The sequence below is a fragment of the Phyllostomus hastatus genome, unplaced genomic scaffold (assembly GCF_019186645.2).
Source record: "Phyllostomus hastatus isolate PE091 unplaced genomic scaffold, TTU_PhHast_1.1 phas_scaffold_60, whole genome shotgun sequence".
Taxonomy (NCBI): Eukaryota; Metazoa; Chordata; class Mammalia; order Chiroptera; family Phyllostomidae; genus Phyllostomus; species Phyllostomus hastatus.
Window position 1 is genome coordinate 12159143 of NW_025334038.1, and position 14408 is coordinate 12173550.

Consider the following 14408-nt stretch of genomic DNA (forward strand, 5'->3'; position numbering starts at 1 on the left):
TATTTCTTTTGCCAGATTGGGGAAGTTCTCCTTTATTATTTGTTCAAATACGTGCTCAATCTGTTGCTTTTCTCCTTCCCATTCTGGTACCCCTATAATTCGGATGTTGGAACATTTAAAGATGCTGTTCTGGAGGTTCCTAAGCCTCTCCTCGTTTTTTTGAATTCTTATTTCTTCATTCTTTCCTGTTTGTTTTTCTTTTCTTCCTTCTGGTCCACTCTATTGTTTTGAGTCCCAGTTTCCTTCCCATCACTATTGGTTCTCTGTACATCTTCCTTCATCTCTTTTATGGTAACCTGAATTTTTTCATGTAATTTGTGCCCAAAATCAACCAATTCTGTGAGTTTCTTGGTCACCAGTGTTTTGAACTGTGCATCTGATAGATTGGCAATCTCTTAGTCGCTCAAAAAGATGAGCCCTGGGGCATTGATCTGTTTTTCTGTTTGAGACATGTCTCTCTTTCTCTGTTTTGGGTTTGGTCGCTCCTGTTATGGTGAGGGGCAGAGCCTTAGGTGTTCACCAGGGCTGGGAACCTCGGTCACTAGATTGTGATGTTGTATGTGGGGGTGGGGGTGGGGGCAGGGGCGGGAGGGAACAATGGCAGTAGCTCCGTTCTCCTGGGACCTCAGTCCCTTCTCTGGGATCCTGGGTTGTGCACTCTGCCCTGGTTCACAGTCGCAGCCTCACTGGTTCCGCCAGTTGCCGCTTGCATACTCAGGGTCCACCTGCTGCGATCTTGCACATCCCGGATGGCTTATGCGCTCCCAGTTGCCTTATGCACCCAGTTGTCCCTGTACTCCGAACGCCGGGACCCGGGCCAGCTGCTCGTCTCCGCCTCTCCTACCAGTCTGGATGAACGGGTCTACTTCAACTTCCTGGCTGTCTGACTTCCATTCAGATAAATTCTCTATCAGTTCTGGGTGTTATTCTGCCTCTAAATTGTTGTTGTTCTAATCTTGGTTGTGCGTGGAGGTACGGTGCGTCCACCTATGCCTCCATCTTGCTGGAAGTCTGGTTACTTATGTTATTAAATATTTTACCACATTTTTTGCTTCAAAAATTTATTTTCCTATTTTCCTCCTCTAAAACCTAGGTGTGTCTTATGGTCCGAAAATACGGTACCTGAAACAACTTTCATCCATTTGGAGGCTGCCTCAATACCAGGTTTCCAGGCTTTTAAGGACAGGATACCAGTCTTGCCTGAGGGCAATGTTGCAGGCTGGAAAGTGAAACCCTTTGCGATCTGGCACTGTGAGAACCCCAGGGCCTTTAAGCAAAGCAATAAGCACACACAGCCAGTGTAGTACACGAGCAATAAGAAATCATGGTTGATCCAAATCCTCTTGTGAGATGCCTTCCTAAATTGCTACACCAGAAAAATGGAGAAGCAGTGTTTGGAGAATAACATATCTCTCAATATTTTACTTATTGTTGATAATCCTCCCAGACATTTTCTTTTTATTGGTGATCTGCACCCCAATGTCAAAGTGGTGTTTCTCCCTCCAAACACCACATCTTTGATCCAATCAATGGGTCAAGGTGTTATAGAAGTTTTTAAGGACCACTGCCTGAAGTGACCTTTGCTTCGGCTCTTGCTGCAATGGAAGAAGACACCGAGAAAACACTGATGCAGTTCTGGAATGATTACATTGATGGCTGCATTAAGAACCCTTACTTGGGCTTGGGTGATGTTACCAAGGAGTATATGAATGACATCTGGAAGAAGACACTCACAAGGTTTGTCAATGACTTCAAGGGATGTGCCAAGATGAGGAGGTTGCGAAAATCAAGGCTGTGGCTGAGATGAAAAACAAGTCTAACCTGGGTGTGGATGAGAATGACACTGAGGAGCTCCTAGAGGAGGTTCCTGAGGAAATGACTAATGAGTTGTTGGAACTGGAACAGGTATGCATAGCTGAAGAAGAGACAAGAGAAAAGGAAACTGCAGAAGAAGAAAAAGAACCCCCCAGAAAATTCATAGTGAAGTATTTAGCAGCTTTTTCAGACCTCAACAGCTTGTTAAAAATTTGAAAACATGGACTCCAACACTGAAAGTTTTCATTACTAGAGAGGAATGTTGATGATACATTATCCACTTAAAGCAAATCTATGATTAAAAGAGAGATGGGGAGGGAGAGAGGAAGAGAGGGAAGGAGGGAGAGCAAGCTCTGGCTGAAGTAGCTGGGTGGGTTGAGTGCCAGCCTGTGAACCAAAGGGTTGCTGGTTTGATTTACAGTCAGGGCACATGCCTGGGTTGCGGGCTAGGTCCCCAGTAGGGGGCATGCAAGAGACAACTACACATTAATGTTTCTCTCTTTCTCCTTTCTTTCCCTTCTCTCTATAAATAAATAAATAAATAAATAAATAAATAAATAATCTTTTTAAAAAGAGAGATAGACCAAGCAAATAACCATGGACATATTTGTGAAAAGTGACACCTCCCTAAGAAGAGCCTCAGACAGATCCTTCGGGAGGTGTTCCAGAAGAAAGAATTGTTTTCACGGGAGTGGACAGCTCCATGCCTGTTTTTGCCCCTGGAGACCTTCCATTGGGACAACATGTGCAGGTAAAGACAGTGGTATAGATGATCTGGTGATCCTGCCCCTGTGTAGTCCTAGGCTAATATGTGTTTTTGTCCTAGTTTTTAACAAAAATTTTAAATTAAATTTTTCCACTTAAATTAGAAATTAAGTGGAAAAAGCTTATAGAATAAGAATATAAAAAAGAAAACATTATTGTATAGTTGTAAAATGTGTTTGTGTTTTAAGCTATTCTTATAAAAGTTGAAAAGTTGTGTTTTTTTTTAAGATTTTATTTATTTATTTTTAGAGAGGGAAGGGAGGGAGAGGAAGGGAGAGAGAGAGAGAAACATCAATGTGCGGTTGCTGGGGTTTCTGGCCTGCAACCCAGGAATGTACCCTGGCTGGGAATCGAACCTGGGACACTTTGGTTCCCAGCCCGCGCTCAATCCACTGAGCTACGCCAGCCAGGGCAAAAAAGTTTTTTTAAAATTTTAATTGTTGTTCAAGTAGTTTTCTGCCTTTTACCCCCATCCCAGCCCACCCCCAGTCCTCCCCAAAAGTTTTTAAAAATTAAGTTTATAAAACTAAAAGTTACAGTAAGCTAAGGTGAACTTATTATTGGAAAAACATTTGAAAATAAATTTAGTGTAACCCAAAGGTACAATGTTTATAAAGTCTACAGTAGTGTGCAGTAGTGCCCTGGGCTTTCATATTCACTCACCACTCCCTCACTGACTTAGAGCACCTTCCAGTCCTGCAGGTTCCCCTTATGGTGAACGCCCTGTACAGCTGTGCCATTTTTTGGTCCTATATAGTGTATTTTTACCATCTTTTCTATATTTAGATACAAAATACTTGCCATAGTATTACAGTCACCTACCATATTCAGTACAGTACCATGCTTTACAGGTTTGTAGCCTAGGAGCAATAGGCTAGACCACATAGCCTAGGTGTGTAGTACGCTAGACCATCTGTTTGGTATTACTCTGTGATGTTTGTGCAACAACAAAATTGTCTAACAATGCATTTCTGAAAACATATCCCTGTCAATAAATGATGCAGGACTGTATAGCCTTTATTAGGTTGAGTTACTTTCCTTCTATACACACTTTCTTGAGAGTATTTTTTTTATCATGAATGGCTATTGAATTTTGTCAAATGTTTTTTTCTGCATCTATTGAAATGATCATATGATTTTTATCCTTCATTTTTTTCAATTACAGTTTATATCCAATATTATTTTGTATTAGTTTCAGGTGTACAGCATAGTGGTTAATCATATACTTTACATTGTGGTCCCCCTGATATTTCAAGTACCCACATGTAGTTATTACAATATCATTGACTATATTCCCGATGCTGTACTTTACATCCACATGACAATTTTATGACTCCAAATTTGTACTTAATCCCTTCACCCTTTTCACCTAATCCCCCAACCTCCTCCCGACAACTATCAGTCAGTCTGATCTCTGCATCTATGAATCTGTTTCTATTGTGTTTGTTCATTTCTTTTGCTTTTTAGATTCCATATATAATACCCTCTAGGTCCATCCATGCTGTCACAAAAGGGTAAACATTTAATTATTTTTTATGGCTGAATAGTATTTCATCACATATACATACCACAGCTTTTTTACCCAGTTGTCTATTCATGGGCACTTAGGTTGTTTCCACATCTTGGCTGCTGTACATAGCACTGCAGTGAAAATAGTGGTGCACATATTCTTTTGAATTAGTGTTTTGTGTTTCTTTGGATACAAACCCAGAAGTGGAATCTGTGGCTCATAAGCCATTCTTCATTTGTTAGTGTGGGTATCACACTGGTTGATTTGTAGACATCAAACCATCTTGGTATCCCTGGAATATCCATTTGACCATGGTGCATGACCCTTTTAATGAATTGTTGAATTCAGTTTGCTAACAATTTGTTGAGGATTTCTGTATGTTATCAGGGATATTGGCCTATAATTTTCCTTTCTGGTGGCAACCTTCTCCAGTTTTGGTGTCAGGGTTATAATCGCCTGCTAAACTGAGTTTGGAAATGTTCCCTCCTCTTCTGTTTTTAAAGAGTTTGAGAAAGATCGGTATCAATTCTTTAAATGTTTGGTAGAATTCACTACTTAAACCATCTGGTCCTGGACTCGAGAGGTTTTTGATTATTGATTCAATCTCCTTTTAGTATTTGGTCTGTTCAGATTTTCCATTTCTTCATGATTAAGTCTTGGTAAATTACATGTTTCTAAAACTTTACGAATTTCTTCTAGGCTGTCAAATTTTTGGTGCATATACTTGTTCATAGTGGTCTCTTATGATTCTTGTACTTGTTATTAGTTGTAATGTCTGCTCTTTCCTTTCTGGAGTCCTTTTTTCTTAGTGAGTGTAGCTAAAGGTTTGTCCATTTTGTTTCCTGGAAAACTAAAAAACCTAGCTTAGTTTCATTTATCTCTTCTATTGTCTTTCAAGTTGCTATTTATTTCCACTCTGATCTTTTTTTTTTTTTCCTTTCTTAAACAAGCTTTGGAGCTTTGTTTGTTCTTTTTCTAGTTCCTGTGGTATAAAGTTAGGTTATTTGAGATCTTAATCTTGTTTCTTGATGTAGAAATTTATGCTTATGAACTCCTCTTAGAACTGCTTTTGCAGTATCCCTTAATTTTTGGTATGCTGTTATTTCCATTTTCATTTGTCTTAAGATATTTTAAAATTTCTTCTGATTTTTTTCTTTGACCCATTCAGTAGCATGTTTAATCTCCACATATTGAACTTTCCAGTTTTCTTCTTCTAATTAATTTCTAGTTTCAAATGATCAGGAAATATGCTTGATATGATTCCAATCTTCTTAAATTTATCAAACTTGTGACCTAACATATGAGCTATCCTGGAAAATATTCCATGTGTACTTGAGAAGTAATGTTTATTCTCTTGCTTTTAGATGGAATGTCTTGTATATGTCTATTAAGTCCATCTGGTCTAACATTGTTTAGGGTCATTTTCTTATTGATATTTTTCTGCCTGGATAACACAATATTCATCCACTGATGGAAGTGGGGGGTTTTTAAAGTCACGTAGTATTATTGTACTGCTGTCGCTTTCCATTTAGGTCTGTTAGCATTTGCTTTATATTTAGCTGCTTCTATGGCTATATTTGTGTATTTTCTTTTCCAAGTGTCCAGGAGATATTCCCACTTCCAAGATATAGGTTTACCCATTGTCATTTATGTATCCCAGGAGTCCCCAGCCCCCAAGCCCTGGACCCATTCCAGTCCATGGCTGAGCCCAAGGGAAGCTCCTGAGCTCTGCCTCCTGCCCATCCCCCACCCCTTATGCCCGTGTCCATGGAAAAACTGTCCTTGGTGCCAAAAAGTTGGGGACTGCTGGTATATCCCTCAGCATAGCTTTATCACAACTTATGCAGTCATTTCCTCACTGATAGACATCTGTTGAGACTTGGTTAAAAATACACTAAATTTATAGATTAGTTAACAATCTCAACATTCAAGTAGTCCCAGTCAGGAACATGCTACATCTACTCACTTATTAACACTTCTCTAGTTTTCTTCATAAAGATCTTTTCCGTGTTCCATCATCCATTGTCCACTTCACCTTCCTGACAAATAATATGTGGAGGTAGGGGATACGTGGAAATGTAAGTATTTTTATCAGTTTTTGTAGTAATCACCTCACCTTGCTCTGGAGTCTGCCTTCCCACTAATGGCAGAATTGAGAAAGGGGGGACAGATTTATCAAAAAGAAACTCATGTTTCCTGAACTTCAAAGTTCCTTTGGGCTCCCTGACCAGGTTGCTCAGTTGGTTACTATTATCCTTATATGCCAAGGTTGTAGGTTCAATCCCCAGTCAGGGAACATACAAGGATCAATTAATGCATAAATAAATGGAACAAAATCAATGCTTCTGTCTCTAAAATCAATTAAAAAGATTAGAGTTAATTTTTTTCCCTTTGGGCAAATATTTGGTCAATTTAAAGTTCATTTCTGTCAGCCTGTTTCTCTTCTTTCAGGACCTCCTGACCCCATTTTGTTTATCAAGTTGGAGTAACTACAGGGAGGGGGTCTGGCAATCTCCTAGCTTTTCCCTAGAATGTTCTAATACCTGTTATTGAACATCCTGCCTGATATCTGTCCATTTTTTATATTAGTATCTCCTGCCCCATAGAAGTTTTGAGATCCTGCTACCCAAGATTTCTTCATCCCAAAAGCCTCTTATACCCTTATTAGGAACATACTTTTGAAGAAGCTTGTTAACTGTATCTGCTAACTGTGCAACTTCTCCATCCATTTCCAGTGCCCCTCACCCTATCGTTTTCAAACCAGTGGAGAGTGAAGTTACTCACACACCACACATAATCATTTCCTACCTGGTCCTACAGGCTGAGAATGACATCTATTGTTAAAAGCTGCAACAATAAAAAGTGCTATATTATCAATATACTGATCATAACTAAGCTCCAGGAAGCCAGTATCATCAACACTAGCAACCTTTATCTGGAAAAAAAGCCATAAAATTAAGAAGTGATTTATAACACAGAAAACAACATACTTCTCTTAAAAAAGCAGTTAGAAAATAACTCTTAGGACAAACAAGTTAAACTTTTAAAGAGTAATGAAAAAATAAAATAAACTTTAATAAAATAAGCTATTTAAAAAAAAAAACTGGAACTAACCTTAGAAAGCCATCTCCAAGTCTCCCTTAGCATTCATACGAATTCTAATAAGGACTCCTCCCCACAGGAATGGGATCCTGAAGGTTTACCCTAATACCATCCTTACAACCCCTTGCTTCAGATTAAGCAAAAAGTGAAAGACTCATCATGGGGATGTATAATGCAACATAGGGAATATAATTAAAATATTGTGATAATTATATATGTGGTGCCAGGAGGGTACTAGAGTTTAGCAGGGAGATCATTTCATAAATTATTTAATTGTTTAACCACTATGCTGTATACCTGAAATATAAAATTTAAAAAGTGAAAGACTCACGGTCGCAAGTATATGGAAATGATAATTAGAGTACAAATAAATCCAACAGACACGTGCAAAATAGTTTATATTTTATTTTGATTAAAAAAAAAAAGCAGTGGATAGCAGTTGAAAAAGTTATTTCCTCAGTAAAATAGTACACACCATAAAGGGAATAGACCTTTTCCCTACACACGAAAGCAAAGGTCTTAGTTACAGAAACTGCACATGATTGGGTTCCAACTTCACTTAGATAAGAAGCACACTAAACAAAGCGCTAAAGCCCATGTTGGCACAGAAGTGTATGATGGGAATGTGACACACAGGACCATCAACTTGGTTCTTTTTATGCAAAAATAAATCTTCCTGAAGCATCGCTCCCACAAACATTTGTGTCACTAATAGAACTCTGTGCAGACCCAAGGCCAAGAGGTACAGGGCCACAGTTTCTCTGGTTAGTTGCTTTCAATATCTCAATCTTCAAGCAAGTAATTAGGGTTAACTACCAAGTAGGGGTCTTCTTCATAGCTCTCACTTCCTTCGGTGGAACCTTTCAATCCAGCTTGGGTGAGCTCAATTAGAACATGATCCTGTGAAACACAAACATTTGTCCTCAGGCCTCCAGCATTATTACAAAAACACCCAGGTACACAGCACTTGACCTTTCTGAATGTTTGCTACTAGCATTTTCTTTCATTTCTCCTCTAGAAACTCCTAGACAAAGGACTATAACTTCCAATCATTATTAAAGTTCTGCTAATCTTCCCCATTCCCATCAGGATGTAGACCTTTTCATACCATAAACCTTCTTTGAAAAATTAAAAGATATGTAAGTAAGCTCAACATTGTGATTTTAATGAGGTTTCCTAGTGTATTACTTCGAATACTTGTAAAAATAATTTCACAAAAGTCAAGACATCATGCATGAATTTTAAGATTATGCAACCGGGTAAAATCTGAAGAATATGTTTATCATTATGTTTATCACTCTAATGTAAGTGTTTGGTTTCAATTATTATTTGCTAATCTTAATTACTGGTCACCGAAGTCTTTCATATACTACCTATTCATCATTCAGTTAGAAGTAGAATTTGAACATAACACGTTGCCAATTCGATTACCAGTCAGGGCACACACCTGGGTTCTGGGCCAGGTCCCTTCCCCTCTCTCTAAAAATAAATCAATAAAAATTAGGGGGAAAAAGTGTATGCCATATGGCTTAAAGATACTAATGACAAAAATTCAAGCCTATGATGTACCTATACATCAATCTAAAATATCCCAAATGAGAAGGAGGCAAAGTTCCACAGAATGAGCACTAATGCTACTAAGAAGGACTGGACAGTTTCAAGCATTCTTTGTACTAACACACCCTCACAGAAAGAACATTTAATCAGCACAGTACAAGTTCTCTAGTCTTTTGTAGCAAATTAACTCAGGCAGTGAGTAAAACTACCAGTTTAGATCAGTTAATTTCACAATGTGTCCCATCGTGGATCTCTTGCATTGGTCATTTCGTCTTACACTGATCCCAGCTGGCTCTAGGGAGAAAAGGGCTGGCCTGGTGCAGACACACTGCCCACTACTAGAAAGCCACTTCTGGGCACATACTACCCTGGTTCAGGTTTATTTTCAAATATATCATTTATTAAATTCTGATCTGAGCAGCTGTTCCTATCCTCTAACCCCATCGAAATCATATGCTCATTTGCATCTGCTCTCACACAGGTAAACCGTTTTTCAGATAAGACAATCCTATGTGACACCTATAACATTTATAAAGTGAGCATTGAAATGAACTGTAGGACAGTTGAATCTCTCCCATTTGAACAGAAAAATTCAATCATTCAACAAATATTTGACTCCTCTTTGAGCCAGGCAACACTGTAGAACCTGGGGATACAGCGGTGAACAAGACAACGCCCCTGCCCTCACGGTGCTTGCATTCTAGCAAGAGAGACAAACTAAACACCTAAAGAAAGAATATATTGCCAGGCAATAAGTACGGTGAAGAAACAGAACACGTGATTTTGAAATGTCAACTCTCACTCTAAATTTTTGGTGCTCAGAGCATCAAATGAAGACTTCATTGGGTGTTTTAGTGGCTTTCTGATTTTGGTAGTCCACTGAAGAAGGGAGTTGAAAACTGTATACCCTTAACAACTGTTGGCCCATGTCCTGCCTGAAACACCATGACTGCTTATGAAAAATATCTTTAATAAAGCTGGATACAATTTGGCTTGGGGAAATAAAAAGAAAAAAATGTAAGAATGACTGTTAGAACGTAAACTGGGTAATGAAGGTGAGGATATCTGAGGAAGATGAAATGTAAAAAAATAGGTAATAGTAGTCGATGTTTGAAGGTTTATGGTAATTGGAATGAAAAACAAAGACTAAAAATACACAAAAAATAAGGCCCTAAATCCCCATTCCTAGATTTAACTTATATTCTGCTTGTTTTAGTAGAGAAGGTAAGTCAATTACTGTTAACTCTTTTACAATTCATAATTCTGACTAGACCGCAATGGTTCAGAATAAATAAGTATCTAATGAATCCATAGTTAAATAAGGTATGCACTCCCTCCCCCACTGATACCTGAGCATACACAAAGCTCTATACGTACATAGTGGGTGAGTCGATAAATAACTTTCTCAATGATTCTCTTTTTATTTATAAGTTCCTCTTCAGAATCTATTTCTGATTCAATTTCCTTCAAGTACCAGTTAACAAGCTCACTCCTCTTTAATGCCGACTCATCCTCTTCTGTAACAACAATAACAACAACAACAACATTTTAATTTGATCAAATTATCTTTCTAGCAAATTGTATTGTCAATCCTTGGGGTGTGCACACAGAACAAGACATGTACAGATTAGATAACCATCAACCAGTCAGAAAGTACATCTGCTGAAATAAGATTTTCAATGTTCTATCATAAGCCTAAAATAACCTGTGATATTACTTGTATTAAAGTATACCTAACTTTATCCTGAAGAGAAAAATCAAATTAAATAGATATTGTAAAAAATAAGTTCCTTAAAGCTTCTAAGATTTCAGAGTATAAGGTGTTTCCTTCACCTTCTTATGCTTCATCATCTTATAAGAATGTTTGCCAAAAGCAACTGAAGACATAAATTAGGAATGAAACAACAGCAAGTAAAACTTCTTAAATATAACTTTTCCTTTTTGGAAAAAGGAAGACTTTATGGAGGTCAACTGAGAAGTAAAAATCACAGGAATTCACTCAAAATGAAAAATTCATTCCAGGAAGGTCTATTCATAATGAATGGGTATCAGCAGGGAGGGGGAGAGTGGGGAAAAGGTACAGGGAATAAGAAGCATAAATGGTAGGTAGAAAATAGACAGGGGGAGGTTAAGAATAGTATAGGAAATGGAGAAGCCAAAGAACTTTTATGTATGACACACAGACATGAACTAAGGCAGGGGAATGCTGGAGGAAAGGGGGGTACAGGGCGGAGGGGGAGAAAAGGGAGGAAAAAAAGGGGCAACTGTAACAGCATAATCAATAAAATATACTAAAAAAATAAAAATACTTTGAGTTGGCTATCAAGTTTTATTAAAGCTGTACATTAAGTACTTACTTAACAATGTTGATAGGTTCTGCAATTTTAAGTAAAGCGACGTGTAATAAAACCAATTTATCATAGGTGAATTGATATAAATAAGAGTTAAGTTCCTATGGCATCTCATCAGTGCTACAACTAAATGATATTATTTGAGGACCTGCTGTACTGAAACTTGAGTGGTTTGTCCAAATGTTCTTGGTAAGTGACCTTGGTTTTAAGTTGTGATCCCTGTGCTGTCGACCTGAAGATTGAGAATAACTTATTTGATTGGGCGAACAGCGTCTTCTTTTGCTTTTTCAAAGAAAGGAAGACCTAGTAGAATTCATCTATGAAATGCAGACAGTGCCTCAGTGCTAATCATATCTTTGCCTCATCAATGGTCTGCCATGTTTAAAACTTAGTTGTACGAGAAATAGAATAATGAAGTATTATATGAACACAAGAACATGTGAGCTCTCAAATCTTTTCATATGAGAAGGGAGTGAGGCTAAAACCTGTCTGTCCCAGTGGCTTCTTTACACTCTTCTCTCCCACTGGGCCACACTTACCAGGAAGAAGAGAGCCGAAATTACAGAGCTCAGATCTTCAGTAAGCTATGAGAATCTCGGGCGTTCTTTTACTCCATCTCATAGGACACTATGATGACAGAATCTGTCTGAAAGCCAGCATACTGGAGCTTTTAAATAAGAACTACCTCATGGTTAAACACCAAATTAAAGTTTAAGCTTGACTCCTTGATTTCATTATTTTTCCTCCTACCTTATGGCTAACTATAGGTTGATATAACTTGGAACAGCACGGTAAAGCAGTTAAGGGTGGGAAATGCAGTTAAGGGTGGGAAATGCACTAATGTCTAGATATCGCACTTTACCTATGGAGAAAGGAGGGTTTTACTCTATTTCTAGTCTGGAATGTACTTGTGCTGATAAAGTCTTTTGAGTTCAATACTAGCCTGTAAAATATAATATAATATAATGTAATATAATATAATATAATATAATATAATATAATATAATAAAATATAATAACCTACGGTTTCATACATTTTAAATAAAGCTATTGTAAGGAACGGTAATTTTACACCTGTAAAAACATTATAAAGTGCTTCTTTATATATTATCAAATCCCAAATTCAGCCTTAAAACTATTACAATTGGCCAACAACATTAATAAGTGTAATCCATAAACCTTTGTCTGAGAATGAGCTTGTGGGGAAATGTCCAGGCTAGCAGATATGCTGATGCCCTGCAGATTTTCTCTGCCAAAGTGAGCTCATTTAACAATTTATCATCTCTTGTGACAAAACACAATCTTCAGGGATCAGAAGTAGTTTACCTGACTAGAGCTTATGTAAATGAGCATGTGAGCAACACCAGGTACAGACTCACCTTCCTCCACCTTCCTGAGGTGCAGCACAATAAGGTTGGAGATTCGGCAGTATTCGGAGAAGCCCAGCCTTAAGGAGGCTTTTGGAACTGAATCTTGGTTTGTGTCTTCACCGTGGCTGTTAATTCCATTCACAGGAGCAGGGCTGTCCGCATGACCTAAGTGAAACATCAACCATCTGAATCTTCTTTCTGTTCCTCAAAACTTCCCTAGCAAATGTTTATAAATATACTACTTGTATTTTAATACTAATTTCAAAACAAGCATAAATGTATACTCAGTATTTAGTAATTTTATAAATAAAAATTAAAAGCAAATGTGTAAGTGCTGTTAGTGAAGACACACTAACTTGGAAGAAATGGGAAGGGTAAGAGATATAAAGATTTCATGACTCGAACGTGCATTTTCAATATTACATGCAACATTTTTAATTCTGATGATTTTCTGTTTTAATGTACTGGAGAACATATTTTTAAATCAAAAACAATAACAACACAAATAAGGCTGGAGAATTAAATCCACTATCATCATTTTGGTATATTTTGTCTTTTAAGCATATACCTTTTATGTCAATTATTTAATTGAATTTTAACTTATAAAGAGTTAATTACAACTCAATATCCATTTAAAACCATCAACAAGTGCACTTTCACCATGACACCTCACAGAACATTCTAGTCTCTAATTCCAGAACAGTTATAAACAAGCATCTCACCATTGATGCCATCTGGGGCCTCATCTACCTCCATTTGGGCTTCTTCGTCTTGATCTAGATTGACATCAGGTGTTTCTACACGAATGATTGATTTGTTCAATAACCTGAAAGCTTCCTTCACATGTTTAGGCTGGACCTAAACCAATCAAGATCAGGTAAATCAGGAAGTCAGTCTTCTTGATGTACCAAACAGACTTTCTCCATACAGAATCACAGTGGTATTTTGGCTTTCCCACACTATGCCTCTCTGACACACACATAAAATATGAGATAGTACTGTAAAATCACCAGCATGGCTAAAATGACCAACAATATTGAGCGTCGGAAAAAATGTAGAACAATTTTCATTCACTGCTGGTGGGAATATAAATTGATATGACCACTACAGAAAACCGTTTTGGTCATCTCCACCAAATAACACATGTATACTACTACCTAGGACCCGATAATTCCACTCCTAAGTATATATACCCAACAGAAACGTATATACAACAAACATCATATGGGCCAAAAGATATGTATACCCCATAAGAACCCAAACTGGAAATTACTCAAGTGTCCATTAATAGAAGAATGGGTGAATCATTGTGATACATTCATTGATAGACTATCACATAGCAGAAACTATGAAAACAGAACTATGGCTACACAAAAGTTAAATAAGTTGCACAATATTAGTCATTATAGTGACAATCAAAATAGTGCTAATCAATATAGCGTTAATGCAGTGTGCAAGAAACCAGACAAGGGAGAACATATTCTATGACTGCTCTTACACAAAACATAGAAGCAGGAAATCAGAATAATGGTTATACTTAAATCCTTACATATGTGGTCAAAAGATCTTTGATAAGGGTGCCAAGACCACCTACTGGGGAAGGGACAGTCTCTTCAACAAATGGTGCTGAGGAAACTGGATATCACATTCAAAAGAATGAAGTTGCATCCTTGCCTTACATCATATAGAAAAATTAACTCAAAATAAATTAAAGACCTAAAACTATAAAACAATATATAAGAAAATGGGAAAAGCTCTCTGACACTGGATTTGGTAATGGTTTCTTGGAGATGACATCAAAAACACAGGGAGCAAAAAGTAAAATTGACAAATGAGACTACATCCAATGAAACTGAATATTAAAGGAAACAACAGAGTAAAAAAGGCAATCTACAGAATGGGATAAAATATTTGAAAATTACGTATCTGATAGGGGGT

The 14408-nt window shown here is 37.5% G+C and overlaps 1 protein-coding gene across 1 annotated transcript in view; it reads right to left on the reverse strand.

Annotated features, from left to right (window-relative positions):
* Positions 1-7577: 7577 nt before the first annotated feature.
* The window catches only part of MCM6 (minichromosome maintenance complex component 6), a 44993-nt gene continuing 38162 nt past the window's right edge, over positions 7578-14408 (reverse strand). The window contains exons 14-17 of the mRNA XM_045826035.1: positions 13193-13328; positions 12480-12635; positions 10127-10266; positions 7578-8092 (exon numbers count right to left, since the gene is read on the reverse strand). Coding sequence (XP_045681991.1) covers positions 7976-8092; positions 10127-10266; positions 12480-12635; positions 13193-13328 — 549 coding nt within the window. The 3' untranslated portion in view covers positions 7578-7975. The remainder of the gene's footprint in view (positions 8093-10126; positions 10267-12479; positions 12636-13192; positions 13329-14408) is intronic.